Genomic DNA, 20,869 nt, shown 5'->3' with positions numbered 1-20,869 from the left:
GATTAGAAAGTTTCTAAAATTTTCCTCTCAAAAATTTTGCTTCAAATATGAACTCTTCAATAGCAAAACAGTCATTTCTTATTCTAACTTATGAATGAAATTATCTTCAAATGAAATATTTCTTTCATGTTTTTCTAGAATGAAAAAATTTACATAAGCAAAATTATAGACAAGAAATATACATCTGCAAAATTAAATCCAAAACAACAGATTTAACATAACTGGCTTACTGTTACAGAATGTCAACTAATTTTGTAGAAGTAAAAACCTTTAACTTCAAACTACATTTAAAACATTTTTCAATTTTAACACTAACTTCAATCAGGTTAAAATAGATTCCAGACTACAGAAAGTAGAATCAAATGAAAATCACAAACTAAACATATAATCAAACTAGAGTAAGAAACAAAAGCTTAATATTTATATTAACTCATACCAAATCATGCTTTTCCTGTAAGGCAATTTCTTCTGACATTATTTCTCTGAGTGATACTTTTTTAGTTTGAATGTTCCAGTGATCCAATAAGGGTAGCATTTCAGATGCTGCTAAAGTCTTCAGTAATTTTTTGCCTGTTCTCTGAGATGATTTTTGTTCTGAATTATCAAGACCAACATGCCCAGCCAGGGAAGGATCTACAAAAGCAGTTATCAATAGTGTCAGACCGTGAATAACAAATGTACAAATTAACAATTATTCTGATGTAAATATATACCTCAGACAGACCCAGAAAACATGACTTTTTACTCTTTGCTTATAATACAGTTTGCAAATTTCAAAATATATCTTCACATAATTGTAAGTATGAAATATGTATAAATGTAGGAATAATTCAAATGAGCAACAATCTGAGTATCATTGTAAATCAACCCAATGCTTCCCACTCTTTTTCATATCCCTTCAACAGAGAAAACAGTAACACACGTATACATTGATAAACAGAGGAAGCTGCAGCCAGCCAGGAGCGACCAGCTAGAGCAGCTGGTCAGCTCTGCCTGGCCACTCTAAGAACTGAAAGGATTAATATTTTTGCAAATCTGTAACCCACTGAAGGCACACAATAAACACTGAACATTGATACTCAAGATAAAGAAGGAACTGAACATTCTAAGAAGTTCATAACAGTAATATTTAATGTATATTTCAGCTTTTCTAAGAGCAACACATTCTGATATATACTTTTGCTCTCCTGGAAAGTGAAGAAAAAGCTAATACTGTCATCTGAATAACTGATACTATTTGGGAACCTCCAGCTCTCAAATAACTTTGGTTCTTGAAGCTACAATACAGGTCTAGATTAAAGTTAAGAATCTTCACTCTAACCATCTTCAGTCTGGAGTCCTAGTATGAAGTGGACAGAAGCATCTAGAGAAACTCAAGCACAAAAGCAGGACCTAGAACAGGCCTGCCACTGTGCACTAACCACTTAAGACACTGCATCTAAGAAATCTTCTGGAATTAAATATTTTCAGTTTGACAGATATACCCAGAAAGCAGGCTGACTTTTATGCTCTAATCATATTAACATCAATAAAAGTTTAATAGCCAAAGTAATATTTCAATGATGCTATCAAAGATAGGAATATTATATTGCTCTCAAATCAGAACAGTTTTCTATCATTCAGAACAAAATCATTAACAGGAAACATTCTGAATATACGCATTAGAGCACACCTAGGTGCTTCATAGCCTCATAGTTGAAAAACAAATTTTTCAATTGAAGTATAGTTGATCTATAATGTTGTGTTAGTTTTCAGTTATAACCTGAAAGTTAAATAATACAGGGACTTTTTTCCTCTTTAAGTTTTATTTTATATCAATATTAAATGTTCAATTTTTTTAAACTTATCTACAAATCAAAATTCTTTGGTAACATACTTTGTGGAAGTATATTTAAAATGAGCTGAAATTCATACACACACATCAAGTTTCAACATCAAGGTAAGAACATCAGAAGTGAAACTATGTGATTTACCTTGCATTAACTTGCCAAAAGATACCTCTTCTTGTCTTTGTCGCTCCTAAACACAAAGGCAGAATAGGGGATTGGCAAAAAAGGGTGCATTAGAAAACAAGCTTATGTTATTTTTCTCAGTAATCATTTCTCCTTATAAGACTATCAATCATTCTTGCTAAATCTAATAAATCCAGATAAATATAAATTATGACTATATCTATGTATCTTTTCTACTTAGAGAGCTCTTATGCTGTAATTTTTTAAAAACTGTTTATGAAACTATTTAGCATTTCAAGTCTTTAAGGAGCAAAAAACTATTTATGATTTTTTTTTCCTAAAATAAAAAATCAATCATATTGAGCTCCATCATTTGTTATATAGTTTGGTCAGTCTGGATATAATCTAAAATACTGGAAAGAGAAAAAATATCAGTAATCTGTTAACTGGTAAAATTCATTCTCTCTCAAAAGAAAAATTCAACAGAATCTTTCATATAACATAACAGATTGTAATGAAGAGCAAAGGTGACAAAATGGACACAAAAGGAGCTCTTTATAAAAAGAAGCCTACCAACCATTACAGATTCTTTCCATTTCTCATGAATCACTTTAGCCAGATTCAGATCTATATGAACCACACAATCCTCAACTGTTAGGGACCCTTATGAGGAGAGGAAAAAAAGAAAAGAAAATATGACCATTACTCATTATACATTTGCAGAAAACATACTCAACTACCTTACACATCATAAAAAAAAAAATCTATATTTTTAATTACTAACCTATGTCTCTAGTTTTAAAACTCTTGGAATATTTTTATGTAACATGTCATTGTATTCACACTTCTTGGCAGATGCAATTATACAATGCTTCATATATTTAAGTTATTCATGTCCATTACACTAAATATATTTAATATGTTCACTTCCATTAAGACTTTCCAATAAGTGTGTCCTAAGGAATTATCTTGCCTTACGTGTATCTGGAGTAGCATCAAGGGATTAAAAAGATGTATCTGTGCAAACAAGTATGAGGTAAATACCAGAGAAAATTTTCAATATATGCATGGGATGAATACAAACCCTATACTCTCTGTTTCTTAAAATTATGTATTTAAAAATCCTCTACAAACACATGGTGCCAGAAACAATAATGCAGTCAACAGACTTTTACATTTGTTAACATACAAAATAATTTTAAAATTGAACTAAAACTATCTATATTCTAGTCACAGAAAAATGCACATATAGGTAATAAGTTACTTTTTCCTTACCTGAATCAATACCAACAGGGCCAAATAATTCATTGAGCTGAAAAGCCAGTTCAGGGGGCAATGCCAATTCAAGACAGTCTATGGTCAGAGATTTGGTTGTCACTGGAGTGGGATTCAGTGCCTCAGCTTTATCTTCTCCAGTAACTCCAGCTGACAAAGCACTCCCTGCCATCAGAATTGTCTCCATTTCCTGTTCCTCTTCAATCATAAATTCTTCTGTGCTTGGAAATTTCACATTGTCCTTTGGAAGAGTTTCATTTTTATTTATTTCAAAAGAGTTAGTAAAATAAGTTTCTTCATGTAATTCAAGATTTGAAGCACTTGATACAGAGTTCAAAATGTCAGACAAATTCAAAGAAGAAGGTATATTATCTCCAGTCTCTGCAACTTCTGAATTCTTTTCCATTTCACTCACAGTTTTAGTGGTAGTAGATTTTAGAGCATCTGGAAAAAACTGCTTCACATTATATAAACCTGAAAGTTCTGTTTGACTATTAGGAAGTACTTCATTACTATTATTTAGCTCTACAGTAGGAAGTATACTTGTTATTAATCCAGGTTTTTCAGTAGTTATAGCTCTTATTTCTGCCTCCTCTAAGTTTTCCTTTTTGGAATCACAGGTAGACTGTACACCAGTGTTATTGCTTTCAATTCCATGGCTAAATTCTGGTACAGAAAAATTAGAATCCTCTAAGCTTCCTCTTTGGCTAATAATTTCCTTCAAATTCAGTCCCAGAGAAAATGGCCCAATTTGTGCTTCATCGTATGATTTTTTTATATTCTCAAATTCAGTATCCTCACACAATTTGGTTTCAGAATCCAATAAAAGGCTTGTGGCCCAAATAATATCTTTGTTACACCTCTCATATAAGTCTTTTAGGGCTTCTAATGAAAAAGACCCAAATAGTTTACAAAGAATGTTAAGATTTTCAGATTCATCAGCACTGGTAAGCTCACTTTCTTCCACATATGTGCTTTTGTCATACATTACCCTATATGGAATTGTTTCTTGAACATCCAATTTTGTGTTAATATTCGAAGTTTTGGGTTTAAATCCATCTAATCTTCCTGTTAATACTCTCAGAGATTCGGAAACACTAATTTTATTTTTTTCTACTTTCCATAAGAGAGCAAAATCCTGTGGTTCAGTCTGGGTACACATGCCTATTCCTATTCCAGGGGCTCCTTTAGTCTTTTCTTCTGAAAATTCAGCTAAAGTTTGTGGTCCTACTTCTCCCTGGACAGTTGGCACACTATTGATGTAAGGAAGAGACAATGCGTGTTCCCTATGAATCTTTTTACTTGGACAAGTCTTACGCTCATAGGTCATTTCATTGGGCAACATTTCAGAACTTCGAGTACAAGTACCCAATGTTTTTAGCTCTTCAGGGCTTGTGCCCCAACAGGCCTCATGTGAAGAGTATAAGGATATTTCATTCATACTGTTGTTGGTTCCAAATTCTAGGTTGGGTTCATTTAAGCCAGCCTTTGGCATTCTTGATCTGTGCTCTCTCTGAGCTAATGAATCAAGGGAAGGCCAGTCACCCACAATGTTGAATGAATCTCTTTCAGTGTTTTTATAAGTATCATATTTACAGCTGTTGAAAGATTCCAAGGCATCATCACACTGTGAAATGTTGTCATCCTCTACATTTTCATATGGAGATTCTTGTGCCTGGATACAATCTACACTCACAGATAAACTATTATCTAATATTTTATGTGACTGAAGGCGATTATACTTTTTGTCATTTTGTACAGATGAGGCTTTTTCCATTTTTCGGTTCCTTTTTGTCCTCTGACCAATACTCTTATCAACTGGCCAGTCACCAACAAAAGACAGCTCGTGTTTTGGAAACTTTTCCAAAGTTGATTTGCTTTTTTGTTTTCCAAAGGCTTTTTTCTTTACTGCCGCTCTTTCTTCCAATATTTCACTAGATAAAGATTTTTCATTTTGATGGGGTACAGGATTTGAAAGACCACAGTCCCCTTGATTATTTTCACCATAACAACTACTTGGTGACATTCTCTCTAACAAACTATCTGCATTGGTTTCATTACATTCTTTTTCAAGAGCCATTTCTACTGGCCCTTCTTTTTCACTTTTGTCTGTAACTTGTACTTCGCTTTCAGAATCAGGAAAGTAAGTGTTTGGAGATTCCTGAATGAAAGCATTCTGAATATTGGGATTCATATCACTTATTTCTTTTTTTCCTTTGTTTAAATCAGCGTTAGGGAGATATGCAATATTCTCAGGTAACATATTTTCTTTGGTCACATCAAGTTTATTCTCTTCAGTTAACTCTAGATGCTTCAAAGACGAGGATAAAACATTTTCTTCTTTCTCAGAAGTAATATCTTCATTGTCTCTTGGGCTGTAAGATTTTTTTTTAAGTATTATAACGAAATCTCTTACTGTTATAATTAGTAATATTAATACTGTTAATATATTTAAACTAAAGAACATTAATATTATGATTTAAACTAAAGAATCTTGCAATTGAAAGACAAGATACCTGATCTTTTCCTAATACATGATGAACACACCCCTTTATTGTAATCCCAACACCTAGCACATCGCCTGGCATACAAGAAGCACTCAAACTGTTTTTTGAATTAAATAATTAACAGGAGATTTTCAGTTAAGGTGTTTATTATGCATTAAATATTAAAGTTAAGATTCTAAATTTGTTCACAGAACAGGACACCTCCCGGGCTCCTTTCCAACTTACTTAAGCTTAATGCATGTGAAACTAGGTCTGCCTCTGTACCACCTGTCATTTGCTACCAAGGAAAATGCTTAAGATTGATTTACAAAGTCACAAAGAGTCAATCAACATGATTTGCACAATTAAGTCAAATGAGAGATAGGGAGGACAGCTCTCATTTGAGATGTCACTTGCTAAATTTTTTTTTAAACCACACTCAATGTTATTTTCAGACTCAGAGCACTTTTGCCAAATCATTATATTAATACTTTCAACCTCAGTGCATTTTCCTTATTTGTCAACTCATCTTCCTTTCTATATTGCAGGAGTTCTCAAAGGCCCACCTCTCCCATGAAGCCTTCCTAAGTGAAATCACACCTGACCAGTTTTCTACATCCAGATGTTATTATAAGTCCATTACAAGTATTAATTCATAATCCTTATGAGATCCTTATAAGCAAAGTGTTATTGCCATTTTGCAAATGAGGAGCTGAAATATAGAGAGATCTTATAATCTGTCAAGATTAAGCTTTGGGATATGAAGCCAGGAAACACAGCTAAGGAGCCCATATTCTTATCCATTTTGCAACACTGCAGCATTTACGAATCTTTTCCTAACTCCTTTTCAACAGAGCCTCTCATCCCCTACCATCAAAAAATGTGAGCATTCAGACCTCTCTATATATTTAAGGCTCTTCTTTCCTCACCTACTTATTCAATTGTTTATTTGCCCTAAATATTTTTTAACAGAATCAGTGCTATCCTGAACTACAAACTTCCAAAGGCTATGACTTGTATTATTTAATCAAAGTATACCATGAATAATAAATTTTTATGATAGCTTGAAAGTATTTTTATTAATATCTAAGAGAATTAAGAAGTAATGTAACTACAAAATAAAAGCAGAGGGTAGATAAGGTAACAGATAAATACTGCAACAGCAAGTTAAATAAAGAAGGCAAGAATATTCATAGCATAAAGATGGACCTACATAAATCAGAAGACAATGAAACTCCCACATATGTCATCACTCACATAAACTTTTACTTCTCTTGCTAACCATAAGTATCCTGCTCTAGGTAAAACTATACCTAAACCTTATAAACAACAAATGCCTAACTTATTTTTACATTTATTTCACAGTGATTTTAGAAGTTTCAAAATTTTTTTTTTTTTTAATATATTTTTTTTGGGCTTATGGGATCTAGTTCCCTGACCAGGTATCAAACCTCGGCCCACCGCAGTGACAGCAGAGTCCTAACCACTGGACCACCAGGGAATTCCTTCGAAATTATCACACTTTTAAAATTAGGTTTTCAAATTGAACTCTGGTACATAGAGACTTTAACCTACCTAGTACTTCTGTCACAAGAATATGCACACAACTCAACACGTTCAATTTTTTCTGGAACCGAAGAACTCATGATTATTGGCACTGAAACAAAACGTTGATAGTGTTCCAACATTCTTGTTATTTTTTCTTTGCTTATCCCATGAATATTACGCCTAAAAATTCCAGGGGGGGAAAAGGGAAGGAGGAACATCACTAATGACATTTTTTTTAATCGGCTCGTACAATGTCAAAAAAACAAACATTTCTAATATGTAAAAATGTCGAAACTGGTTTATTATGACACAATTAAACTATTTAATTTTAATTTTCATTTTATTCAGGATGTCTTAAATTACTATTTTCTTAATCATGCCACACAATCTTTTCCAAACATCCTTTATCAAGTTGGAAAAAAGCAAGCAAATCTTAACAACTTTAAAAGAACTTATTCACAAGTGCTATTAAAAAAAAGTCATAAGAATATGGCCATCGTTTTAATTAACTAATTACTAACTAGTGACTAAAAAAATTCTACTCAGAGGCTCTTACTTACATCAGTACAGCAGACAAGATGTCCCAAAGGACTCTCCTATTACAATAAAATTGGATCCCAAATAAATTATACACACACTTTAATACATCTTAAGTTTAAGCAAAGAGAAAAAAAATTCCTATTTGAAGTTTCTGGATGTCCAAATATGAAATCGGCTATATTTGTGCTTTCACTCATTGTAGCTTATTTCTTTGTTTTTGTTTATAAGCTTGTATACTTAGCTGAATCTAATATATGGGAATCCTTAGGCCTGAAACTGAGGGTGCTTTCATTCATACAGCATCAGGAGTTGCATCTGCCAAGAGGCAAGATGGTATGCTTTAGTTCTTTAAGAGTTTTATCTTAACGAAAACATCTCAGTTGCAACTCTCCTATCTCAGGTTGGATCCAAGGTTTAGTGTCTTGATCCTGGGGGTAGTATCAGCATTTGCCAGCTGGGCAAATCTGGCTTTCATATTTACATACCTCCATCTTGTCTGGTTTCAGATCACAAAGAAGCAAAGAGATAGAAAATATGAAAGAGAGGTTAAGAGACGTAGACACAGAGGACAGACCAAAAAGGTCTAGTATGTATCTAAGTCCCAGAAAGAGAAGAGAGGACACGTGGGACAGAAACAATTAAAAGAAAAATGGTTAAAGAATTTTCCAGAACTGATGAAAGACATCAATCTCCTAATCTCACAAGTTCAACAAATCCCAAGCAAGATAAATAAGAAATCCACAACTAGAAACACAGTACTGAAATTGTCACTCACCAAAGATAGAAATCGTATTAAAAGCAACTAGAAATTTGATAAACAAATTATCTACAAAGAAAACAACCATTAGAATTATACCTGACAACAACAGTAATGGAATCCAGAAGACAGTTAAATGTTAGCAATAACAGAAACTGTAAATCTAGAATATATACACTCAGCAAAAGCTTACAAGAATGAGCACAATAAAAGAACTTCCAGATTAAAAAAAAAAAGTTTGACATAAAGCATGCCTAAATTGTAAAGGAAATTCTAAAAGATGAATGTCAGGCAGAAGAAAATTCTCAGATGAAAGGCCTATGATGAAAGAAAAATTAAGCACAAAGCAATAACTAAATTATTAGTGAAAACGAATACTACCTGTACATTCTAGACAGTCAGAGCCTGTAAGCTGGAAGGGAGGTAAATTATCAGAGTTAATATGTTTGAAAGTTCTTGTATGTGGGAGGAGGAAGGCTAAGAAAATGGTTTAACTTAAAAGTCTGCACAATAAAACTTTTAATGTATCCACTAACAGACTTAAAATAGTATATGTAATCTCCAAACTAGTAGAGAAGGAAAAAATGAGCAAGCAAATCTGCATTCAATTTTTAAAAATCTGAAGTAAGACAAGATAGGAGGGAAAAGTCAAATATTTAATTTTCTGTGATAGGAAAAAAAATCACAAAAAATGTGAGATAAATAAAAAGTACATAGAATGAGACAGTAAGAAAGAAGACCAATTATATGAATAACCAAAATAACTTAAAATACCAGTTAAAAGCTAAAGACAGAGTGAATTTTTTAAAATCCAGCCATACTAGTTATAAGAGATACACCTAAACATAAAGATACTGAAAGGTTGAAAGGAAAAGTATAGAAAAATTAATAACACTCAAATACCAACTAAAAAAAGCTGGTATATTTCTACTTATATTAGACAATTAGATTTTATGACAAAAAGTAATACTAATAAAGGAGAAAAGCTTCAGTTAGAGTGATACAAAGATCTTAAGATTATATGGACTTCAAAAAATATCCTCAGCATATTTACAACAAAATTAGAATTATAGGGAAAGACTAGTATAATCAACATAATGGTGGTAGAGGAAGATTTCAACACACCTCTCACAGTAATTTTTCTCATCCCTCTCTTAAAGATTAACCCATTAAGCAAAATTCTCAAAAAAGTAAAATTATATATAATGTGAGCAAATGAATAAGCACGATTTAATGATATAGTAATATACTGTAACCATTATAAATTCTTATCAAGCAAATATGAACATTATAACAAACTGATAATGAACTAGTAAAACACATCTTTAAAAATATCAGAGAATTAGTTTGATACAAACCACACAATCTTATCTACTGCAGTGAAGTTGAAAATCAATTTTTTGAGAAGATAAATTTTATATTCATCTACTCAAAAATTCAAAATATAGTTCTAAGTAACCCAAAGGTTAAAGAATAAAAGGAACAGTAATGCAAACTAGAAAATAAATGATTAAAAGAAGATATTACACAGTAAAATTCTAGGAGCAGCTAACATGGTAGTTAAGGAAATATATAGCATTAAATGCTCATACTAGAAAATGACCTGAACTTTCAGTTCAAGTCTTACAAAAATAACAATAAACAAAACAATAGTTTTTTTTTAAGCAAAGAAAGTAGAATAAAAGAGAAGCAGAAATGAATCAAACATAAAACAAACTTATAATAGAAAGCTCAACAAAGCAGAGATGTTTATTTGAAAATGCTAATAAAAAATCTGATCTCTGGTGAGAATAAACAAGAAAAAAAGAAGATACATGTAAACATATTAGGATTAAAAAGGGGAACTAAGTATAGATGTAGCAGAGATTTAAACTTGAAGAGAATATCAACTGTCTTAATAAAAAGTCTTAATAAATTTGAAAACTTTGGTATAATGGACAAATTCCAACTGAAACTTCTTACAGAGAAAATACACAATACAGACAGTTTCATAAGTAAATCCTATCAAACATTCAAACTTACATAACTCAGAAAAAAGAGAAAATACTTCCCAACTAACTCTATGAACCTAAAACCATCATACCAAAACCAGGCAAGACAGGGCAAAAAATAAAAACTGTAAGTCAATCTCACTCATTCATGCAGATGCAAAAATCCTAAACAAAATATTAGAAAACCAAATCTAGTAATGTATCAAGGGGATAATAAAAAGGAATAAAATACTGATACATGCTACAACATGGGTGAACCTTGAAAACATTATGTTAAGTGAAGCTGCCAGACACAAAAGTTCACATGTGATTCCACTTACATGAAATGTTCAGAACAGGTAAATTAACAGAGACAGAAAAGCAGATTAGTGATTGCCAAGGGGTAAAGTGGAACTGGGAGAGACTAGCAGTAGCAGGTACAGGGTTTCTTTTTGAGGTGATGAAAACATTCATTAATTAGATAGTGGTGATGGTTGCACAATGTTGTAAATATCCTGAAGACAAGATGTCCTTCAGTTAGTACTGAAATCAGTTCAAATTACCAAGAAGAAAATACCCTGACCCCTATGGGAATACAAAGCACAAAACAAAACACACTGTCCATGTCCTGAATAACATTTTCATCCAAATTAAACAATTAAAGAAAAAAGTATAATCTTGTACTTTTACAAGATTATAAAGCAGAGCGAGTAGTGAAAAACCCGAACAGCTAACATTTGCTACCCTTTCTGTTTACACGTCTCACTTCCCTCCAGCACGGTAAGTTACCAGGCAGCTACAATTTGTTCCTTCCAAGTGGCACACAGCTCAGGTTTGCCAAACCCTAGTCTCTTCTAGTTTCAGATACTGACATATTTTTAATAAGTAACAAAGTACTGGCTATATAAGACAACTGGAATTTTTCTGGTTATTAACCCAATTTCAGAATAAAAAGATACAAATTCTTCATAAACTGAAAAAGAGAACCTACAGGCAATAAAAAATTTGTCAGTTTTTAAGTGGCAAAGCCACAATCTAATCCATTTTGTTTTATTCATTATTTATAAGAGGAAAATAATCTAGATGGACTTTCTATCACTCTCACAAAACTAAAACATTTTATATAAGCTCCAACTTTTACCTTGCAAGTTCCTTCGGTTTGAATTTCCACCATGTATCCGGTTCCCGGAAAAGGACTTTATATTTATGTTTTTGAGACTACACACAAAAAAGATAAATGCATTTTTAAATAATTACTTTCATGAAATTAAATTTTTCCCAAATTCACAGCATGTTAAAACTCAAAGAATATAAAAGATTATCTATCTTGATGAGTGTGTTACCTGGCAAGATGAAGTCTCTTTGATCCAACAACGAACTTCTAGAAATTTATGCTACTGATAAAAACTTATGTCAGGGTGCAAAATTATATATACAGCAGAATATCTAATTCATCATTATTTGCAATAGCAAAAGAATACACACAACTCAGTGTCTATTAATATTGAACTGGCTAAATAAAGGAGGATATAGTCATACAATGAAAATACATACAATGGCTTTTAAAATCCTCTATGTGTTATTGAGAGAATGTTCTTAATGTAAATGTTAAGAAAGTAATATATAGAATTTTCACTAAAATAAAAAAAGATTAATCTGCATATTATAGAAAACTTCTGGAAAGAGTCTCAAAAATACTATGAAAAGCATCTACCTCAAGGGAACAGGACTTTAGGCTTTCTTTTTTATGGCTTGAATACCTATCAGAATATATACATGACTTTTATAATTTTAAAACTATTTTAAATGACAACGCATTCTTTTTTTTTTTTTTTTTTGGCCACATTGCACAGCTTGAGGGATCTTAGTTTCCCAACCAGGGATTGAACACGTACCCTCGTCAGTGAAAGCAAAAAGTCCTAACTACTGGTCTGCCAGGGAATCATGGAATTCCCAATGACAGCTATTGGGAAACTATTTTTCAAAACTCTAGTATTTTGGTACCACAATGCCAAAAAAAAAAAAGAGAGAGAGAGAGAGAGAAACTATTCTACTGAACTTTTTCCATCTCAACTGATGTCAATCTTCAGTTACACAGGCCAAAACCCAACTTGATGCCATACTTAATGCCTCTCTTTCTTTCACATCCGTATCAATCCAATAAGAAATTCAATTGGCTCTACTTTAAAAATATATCCAGAATTTAGTCTCTACTCACCATGACCTTCACTGCTACCATGTTGGTCTGAACCATGTCATCTCTTACTTTAACTACCACGAAAGCCCTTTGTCTCCTTCCTGCTTCCATTCTCCCCGACTCCCAAGTCTGTTCTCAACACTGCCCTACAGTGATTCTTTTAACAGTCAGATCATGTCACTACTCTACTCAAAACCCTGTTATGAACTAATGAATTTATTCCCTCAAATCTTGTATGTAGAAACTCCTATTCCACCATGTGACTGCTTTTAGAGATAGGACCTTTATGGAAGTAATTTAGGGTTAAATGAAGTCAAAAGTTTAGGGCACTGATCTGGTAAGATTAGTGTCCCTATAAGAGGGGACACCAGAGAACTTGCTCTCTCTACCATGTGAGAACACAGCAAGACAGCCACGCAAGAAGAGAACTCTCAACAGAACTTGATCCTCCTGGACCTTGATCTGGGACATCTAGTCTCCAAAACTGTGAGAAAATAAAATTCCTCTTGTTTAAGCTATCCAGTCTATGGTAATTTTTATGGCAACCTGAGCAGACTAATGTATCTTCCATGTCACTCAAGGTAAAATCCTAAGTCCTCACAGAGACCTACGCATAAGCCCTTACCTAAGTCTGCCCTGCCATCTCCCTGGCCACCATTACATCTCTGACCTCACCTCCCACTATTGAGCCCTTCAGTTTTATGACAAGATGCCAATATTGGTCATTAGTATTTTCTGTCATTCTGACAGAAAAGCCCGGGGGGGGGGGGGGGGCGGGAAAGAAAAGTCCAAAGATCAACCCAGACACCAAGGTAGGTAGTGACATGATACCCTGTAATGAGCCTGCTCACTTCCATCTCCTCACCTCAGCACCAAATTTCTATAACTTATTCAATGGCCGGCAATAGTCCAGGTCTCTAATTACCTAAAGGGGTATATTTAGCTCTTAGAATCAAATTAATTTTAAATGCACACATACAAACAGAGAAAAAGAGACTAAGCATTTAAAGACTTTTTCAACTCCCATATCAATGGACAAATCTTAACAATAAGTTACATTACTTAAGAGGATTCTGACTTAGATCAACCAATATGATTTAGCCAGTAGAAACTAAGCTACTTGACTGCTCCCTATTTATCCCTAACTTACTATTTTAGCTACTTTTGTGAATGACAGTCAAGATGGTAATAGACTATTATCTCCAATCTATCCCTCTCTTCTATACCTTTCATTATCTTAACAACAAACGAAGCAAAAGGTGATCCTCTTCTCTACAGTAATTCATGCATCTACTTCTTTATGAAGACAAAAGCATTTGGCATCTAAGATAAACAGGAGTCCTTCATATCTCTAAGTAGAGTTGGAAAGAGTCAAGGAATCAGTATTGGAAAAAGGATTTATATTTTTAATTATTATATAATAAATAAGGGAAAAGATAACATTATAGAAGGCTGAAGTCTAAATGAAAATCAGAAACATATAATTTGGGGACTTCTTTTTTTTCTACATAGGAAAATAAAGTATCAAAAAATTTTCTAAGATGACAGCAGGGAGCTAAGAAAAACTTACAGAGGAGTCAAGTAAGGTTAAGGGGGAAGTACGTCCCTGTGGTAAATATATTAGTCTAGAAATTAGGAACTCCTAAGGCCAGAAAGTGAACTGAATTTCAGCTCCCAAAGAAGTCTGTTTCCTCTACCACGGTGCATAGAAGTAAAATCTCACTTGCTTTCAAAGGAAACATAATTTTCTTTAGCAAAGTAAAGAATCACACCTTCAAAACAGTATAAACACACTAGGCACAGTAAAGGGGGTATAAGCTGGATGTGTTAAAAATACAGAATAGCAAGTATAACATTCATTAACTAAAGAAACAAGCTGAGCTTTAATGTGCCAGACATGTGCTAACCTTGGGAGAATAAAACAAATAATACACATACTCACAAAAGCTTCACTCATCAATTTACTCAACAAATATATATTCAGTATACGCCAGTGCTATACTTTGTAGATTCAATGATGAATAAAACAATAGCCCTACCCGCAAGAAAAACAGATGGCTTAAAGCCAAATTCAGCCCACCAGCCAATATTTGAACAGATTAGGAACTAAGGATATATATATATATTTATGTTTAAAGGATTGTTTAAAAAGAATATGCAACAGACTATGGCCTGCAAAACCTAAAATATTGACTATCTGGTGTTTTCTAGACAAAAATTAGTCAACTCATGACCTAGATAAAAACAATGTACTTAGTGCTATAACAGAAATAAGCCAGGGTGCCATGAAAGAAGAGTGCCCAAGTCAGCTTTTTAGTAATGAATGAATGCTAACTTACTAAAAAGTCAGGACTGTTTGCTTGAATTCACTTAAGTATTAGTATGCCCCCAAAATTCCAAACCCACTATTAAAGACTTATGACAATTTATGGTACAAACCAAAGCAACATATGGCTTCATTTCCCATGCCTGTAGGTTTGTATTATCTATTATTACAGGAGACACCTTCTTCTCAAATGCTTCTTTTGCTGCAAAACAGAAAATGAGAAATCACTTTTAATAACACTATGTTTTAAAAATCTAATCTCATTGATTAGATTTGAAATTTCATAATTTGAAAATCATAGATATGTGCTAATTTTACTCACAATTCTACTTCTAAATACGCTGAAGAAGGAAATGGCAACCCACTCCAGTATTCTTGACTGGAAAATCCCATGGACAGAGGAGCCTGACGGGCTACAGTCCATAGGGTCACAAGAGTCAGATACAACTTAGCAACTAAACCACCAGTACTTCTAAATACTATTTTGAGTATATGAAAAACTAAAGTACAGGAAAATGCTGAATAATAAATCTTAAATACTAAAATTATAATCAGAAATTAAATAAAAACTGTCTGGTCTAAGTTTGATGTGTATATTAAATGTATAGTCAGCATAAATAGGGGGGAAGTTTTCATTAAAACCAATAAAAAGACAATAATCCAATTTAAAAATGGCAAAAGATCTAAACAGAAAGCTCTCCAAAGGAGATAAACAAGTAGCCAATAAACAGACAAAAAAATGGTCAACATCATTAGCCCTCAGGGAAATGCAAATCAAAACCACAATGAGATACCACTTAACACCCACCATTAGGATAGCCATAGTTCAAAAGATCAGATTAAAAAAATTTTTTTAATTAAAAAAAAGACAAGTGTTAGTAAAGATGAAGAGAAGTTGGAACTCTCATAAACTGCTACTGAGAATGTAAAATGGTGCTCTTGCTTTGGAAAATAGCTTGGCAGTTCCTAGAAAGGTAAAACATAGACAGGTATATTCAAAGCAACATTATTCATAATAGCCGAAAAATGAAAACAATACAAATGTCCATCAACTAATGAATGGATAATGAAATGTGGCATATCCACATAATGGAATATTATTCAGCCATATAAAAGAATGAACTACTGATACTTTCTACAACACAGATGAACCTTGAAAACATTATGCTAAGTGAAAAAAAGCCATTCGCAAAAGACCACATATTATATGATTCTACTTGGATAAAATGTCCAGAATAGATAAACCTATGGAAACTGAAGCAGTGGTTGCCTGGGGTTGGGAGAGAGTTAAGGAGAAATGAGGAGGGACTGCTAATGGGTACGGGGTCTTTCTGAAGTGATAAAAATGTTCTAAATTTGATTGTGGTGATGGTTGTACAACAAGGAATATGTTTAAAACTATCTGACTCTTATCTCACTCAATAAACCTTTTTTAAAAAGTTCTGCCAATTAATTTCAAATTATTATTGCTGCAGTTGTTACAGAAAGGCAAGTTGAACTACTACTGATAAGCACTCTTCATTCTCATTTAACCTTTATAAGAATTCTGGGGGTTTAGTACGATTAAACTCTTTTACAGATGAGGACACAGGATCCTGGAGAGTACAAATAACTTGCTTAAGATCACACAGCTGGTAACTGGCAAATCCAAGACTGCACTTGATCACATCAGACTGTTTTATTTTTGTGTTGGTATTTTCATATTCCTGATTTTCACTTTAATATTTAGTTCAAGAAAGAACATAGAAAATTTTAACCATGTCTAAAGATGACAGACTCAAGAATAGCCTTCATAGTGCATTTATCACAAAAGAAAGGCTAAGTAAAATACTGTCTATATGTCTTAACAAGAATTTCCCATATAAAATTCAAACTATTCATAACTAAACATTTCATGATAAAACCATCTTCAGTGAATAGTTGCACAACCTTCCTGCTGGTTTAGTTTGAGGGAACTCATTTTCCACTCTCACACAATCCTATACAAAAATTAAGCCAATCTAGGGAAGACTAGTGGTTAACAATGCAAATTCTATTTTAGGAAACTGGAACCAGAGCGTGCCAGACAACTGTAACCATCTTGAGCTATTTCCAGACCAATGTAGAAAATCTGACTTACTTCTGACAAGATCTCCACTGACTAAATAAAACTTAAACATTCCAGGCAATGTTCTAAGCCATTTTACAAAAATTAACTCATTTAATCCTCATCACAGATCTATGAGACTACCTCCTCCACTTATTATGGAATAAGAATTGCTATAGTTATAATTTTATCTATATTATATAGTTTTAATTTAGAATGAAAGTTAATTACAACTTAAAAGTTGTATGTCACTCAAAATAAAAACACTCGACAGATTTTTTCCTTTATATTGCTCTTAATATTACCCATCACCTGATGTCTAATCCTTACCACGATTCTGGTTCCATTCATGTGCTTCTCCTAAGTATCTTACATCAAACTGGTATTGTCCATTTATGTAAAAATAATCATCAGTACTAAGAATGACTCCACTTGGATTATCCTCTTGCAAAGTCCTGTGAATGATAAATATAATTACTTTCATTAATTTTTCTTATAAATTCTCTCTCCTGATTTTTGCAAGGTCATAATCCAAATTAAAAACTCAAGTATCATTATGTAAAAGAATAAAGACACTTTATTTCTCAAACAAATCACACTGAAAATCTCTAAGCAGAAGTCTGACTCCCAAGGAAACCGACCTGAGGCAAGTCTACTTTGCTTTATGTAAATTATTATTTCAGAAACTTTAAAAATATATTATGAAGTCCTTTGTCCTTACTATAAAGGTATGAAGGTTAACACAATTTTAAATATCAAGAAAACCAGTAACTAACAATGCTTCAAAATTCTTATCAATCACATGCATCTCCCTCATCTGGTCATGAGATACACACAGATCTACCTTACTCGCTCTAAGCTGAAGGTCACTTCCAGGTAGGCAAGTACCTTGATATTTAATTCTACTTCAAAAGTAGAGGAAACTCTTAGACTATTAATTTAATCAGCTCAATTATACAAAGTTAAGGACTTCTCTGGTGGTCCAATGGTTAAGAATCCACCTGTCAATGCAGGGGACATGGGTTCAATACTTGGTCTGGTCCAGGAAGATTCCATGTGCCGCAACTTAGGGCAACTAAGCCCATGTGCCACAACTACCAAAGTCCCAAGGCCCTAGAGCCCATGCTCTGCAATAAGAAGTCACTGCAATGAGAAGCCCATGCACCGCAACTAGAGTAGCCCCCACTCACTGCAACTGCGGAAACCCAGAGCGCAGCAATGAAGACCCAATGCAGCCAAAAATAAATTTTTTTTTAATTTAAGAAATAAATAATACAAAGATAAAATAATTTTATAGGGGTTTTCTGACTCCTCTCTTTCTTTTGGCCACATTTGCTTGCAGGATCTTAGCTCACCAACCAGAAACAGAATCCAAAGCGTGAAGTCTTAACTACTAGACCATCAGGAAAGTACCCCATCTCTCTTTCTTGACTCTGGAATTTATCTTCTATATAATTGAGATACATGTAAAAAATAAGCAAAGAGAATCCGCAGAGACACAACAGTGCTACCCTCTTGACCTATACGTATATGTACAACTGATCCACTTTGCTGTACAGAAGAAACTAACAGAAAATTGTAAAAAACAACTATATGCCAATAAAAATCTATTTTATTTTATTGATTTTATTGTATTGGAGTATAATTTATTTACACTGTTGTATTAGTTTCAGGTGTACAACAAAGTGAATCAGTTATGCATATATATATACACTCTTAGATTCTTTTTCTCATATTAAAATATATCTCTTGAATTTGATTTTTATTAGTATCTACTAAGCAAAAATGGGATTCCCTGATAGCTCAGTTGGTAAAGAATCTGCCTGGAATGCAGGAGACCCCTATTTGATTCCTGGGTTGGAATCCGCTAGAAAAGGGATAGGCTACCCACTCCAGTATTCTTGGGCTTCCCTTGTGGTTCAGCTGGTGAAGAATCCACCTGCAGTGCAGGAGACCCCTGTTTGATTTCTGGGTTGGGAAGATCCCCTGGAGAAGGGAAAGGCTACCCACTCCAGTATTCTGGCCTGGAGAGTTCCATGGACTCTATAGTCCATGGGGTTGCAGAGTTGGACACAACTGAGCTACTTTCACTCTCACTTTAAGAGAAAGAGGTGCTGTTTTAATCCCTGAGCATCCATCCCATAAATTGCACTCACTCACACTGCAGCTCACTTGATCTCACTTTCTAAGATTCCTATATTTATCTTCTCTTTTATCTCTAAGCTTTCCCCTCTGACACTTCACATCTATCTCAGCTATCTTTTTAATTTTTAACCACACTTTAAAGATCCCTTTTCAACAGTTACCCAACTTCTCTCCTTAACTGCTTTAGTATAAATGCTTTTTTAATGTCTTAAGGTCTTCCACCTTTCCAGGGCAACAAAACTATTTTTCAAGACAGCCATTCGTGGCCTTCTTTCCAATAAATCTGAAAGTCTTTTTTCATCTGTCATTTTCCTTGGGCACAACAGCTTAACACTGTTGTGCCACTCTCTCTGAGAAAACTCAGCTACCTATCTCTGCCCTGCCCAGTTATTTCTCTCTTTTCATTCAAATTTTAGCAAGCTCCAACTCTGTGACAAGCATTTCATTCTCTTCCTAATCTCTAACTGTAGCTGCTTCTGGCTCTCAGGCCTCTGAAACCTACTTCTTCAAACTTGTGTCACAGTTCTATTATCTTTTAAGGTGCCCACTTTTGTTTCAATCCTTCACAAAATGAAGTATCATAATTGACTGTAATATCTATAATATTATTTCCTATTATTTGGTCATTAAGTCAAAGAGAAAGGCTATGTCTATAGAAGAATATATTTATAAATATATGAGTAGAATATGTGGAAATTTATTGGAAGATAAATCCAGACTTAGAAAGGACATTAAAAAAACAACTGAAAATGAGCTTATCAAGGTATACATGAATATTCCCAAAGACTAGACACACCTAGAATCAAATAGAAAAGACTCAGCTGAGAACAGCAAACCATGAGAGAAAACAGATAAAACTTAAAAGGAAAAGGGAAAAACTGGCAAAAAAAAAAAAATTAGATGTAAATATTCTGGAATTTAAAGAAAGGATTGAAGAAACTTTGAAAACAACACCCTTTAACAAGTATCACTGAAAGTATAACAATGCCTCTAACCCTGACTCTGGTCTCTGAGACCAAGACATTCACAACATATCTTAACTACAAAAAGCACATAGATGGGATATATGAGATAAAACAACTGAGGGTACCACACTTTGCAAGAAAAAAAAAAAAATCACTGAAAATTTGAAGTTCCCTGATTACCAATGGTTCATCGTATGTTCTCTTCCTTCATATTATACATTTCTAAACCTTATTTAACAACATGCTACAATTCCAAATTTCCAACTACCAGCAGAATTCTTAAGACTTCCTTGAATTCAAAATCAATTATGGCCCTTTATCTATATAACCAAAGCTGAATTCATCTTTCTCCCACTTAAATTAGTTCTCTTCCACATGAACTTATTTCTTTTGATTTCACAAGCTCACAATCTTGAAATCAGCTTTAATTTTTTTCTTCTATTCTGTCTCTCAAAATGATATTCTAAGACAAAAGAATTCAATAAAAACTTCTGGAGAAACCAGTGCTATTAGCTACAAAATTAGAAAAAATTAGTAAACATCTCTATGAAGTAAAAACATTTCACATAGTCAAGCTATTATAAATATTCAAGTTCACACATTATACTCATATTTTAAACTC

The 20,869-nt window shown here is 33.3% G+C and overlaps 1 protein-coding gene across 11 annotated transcripts in view; it reads right to left on the bottom strand.

Annotated features, from left to right (window-relative positions):
• Positions 1–20,869, bottom strand: part of N4BP2 (NEDD4 binding protein 2) — a 104,451-nt gene that overhangs the window by 31,098 nt on the left and 52,484 nt on the right. For all 11 annotated transcript variants that reach the window (XM_069593917.1, XM_069593922.1, XM_069593926.1 and 8 more), the window contains 8 exons: positions 17,468–17,592; positions 15,165–15,253; positions 11,670–11,746; positions 7,289–7,441; positions 3,228–5,602; positions 2,530–2,615; positions 1,974–2,019; positions 437–633 (listed from right to left, as the gene is read on the bottom strand). In XM_069593917.1, coding sequence (XP_069450018.1) covers positions 437–633; positions 1,974–2,019; positions 2,530–2,615; positions 3,228–5,602; positions 7,289–7,441; positions 11,670–11,746; positions 15,165–15,253; positions 17,468–17,592 — 3,148 coding nt within the window. The remainder of the gene's footprint in view (positions 1–436; positions 634–1,973; positions 2,020–2,529; positions 2,616–3,227; positions 5,603–7,288; positions 7,442–11,669; positions 11,747–15,164; positions 15,254–17,467; positions 17,593–20,869) is intronic.

Source organism: Ovis canadensis, chromosome 6 (genome assembly GCF_042477335.2).
Source record: "Ovis canadensis isolate MfBH-ARS-UI-01 breed Bighorn chromosome 6, ARS-UI_OviCan_v2, whole genome shotgun sequence".
NCBI lineage: Eukaryota > Metazoa > Chordata > Mammalia > Artiodactyla > Bovidae > Ovis > Ovis canadensis.
The sequence above is the reverse complement of the archived record's forward strand: the minus strand, read 5'-3'. Positions and strand labels throughout refer to the sequence as shown.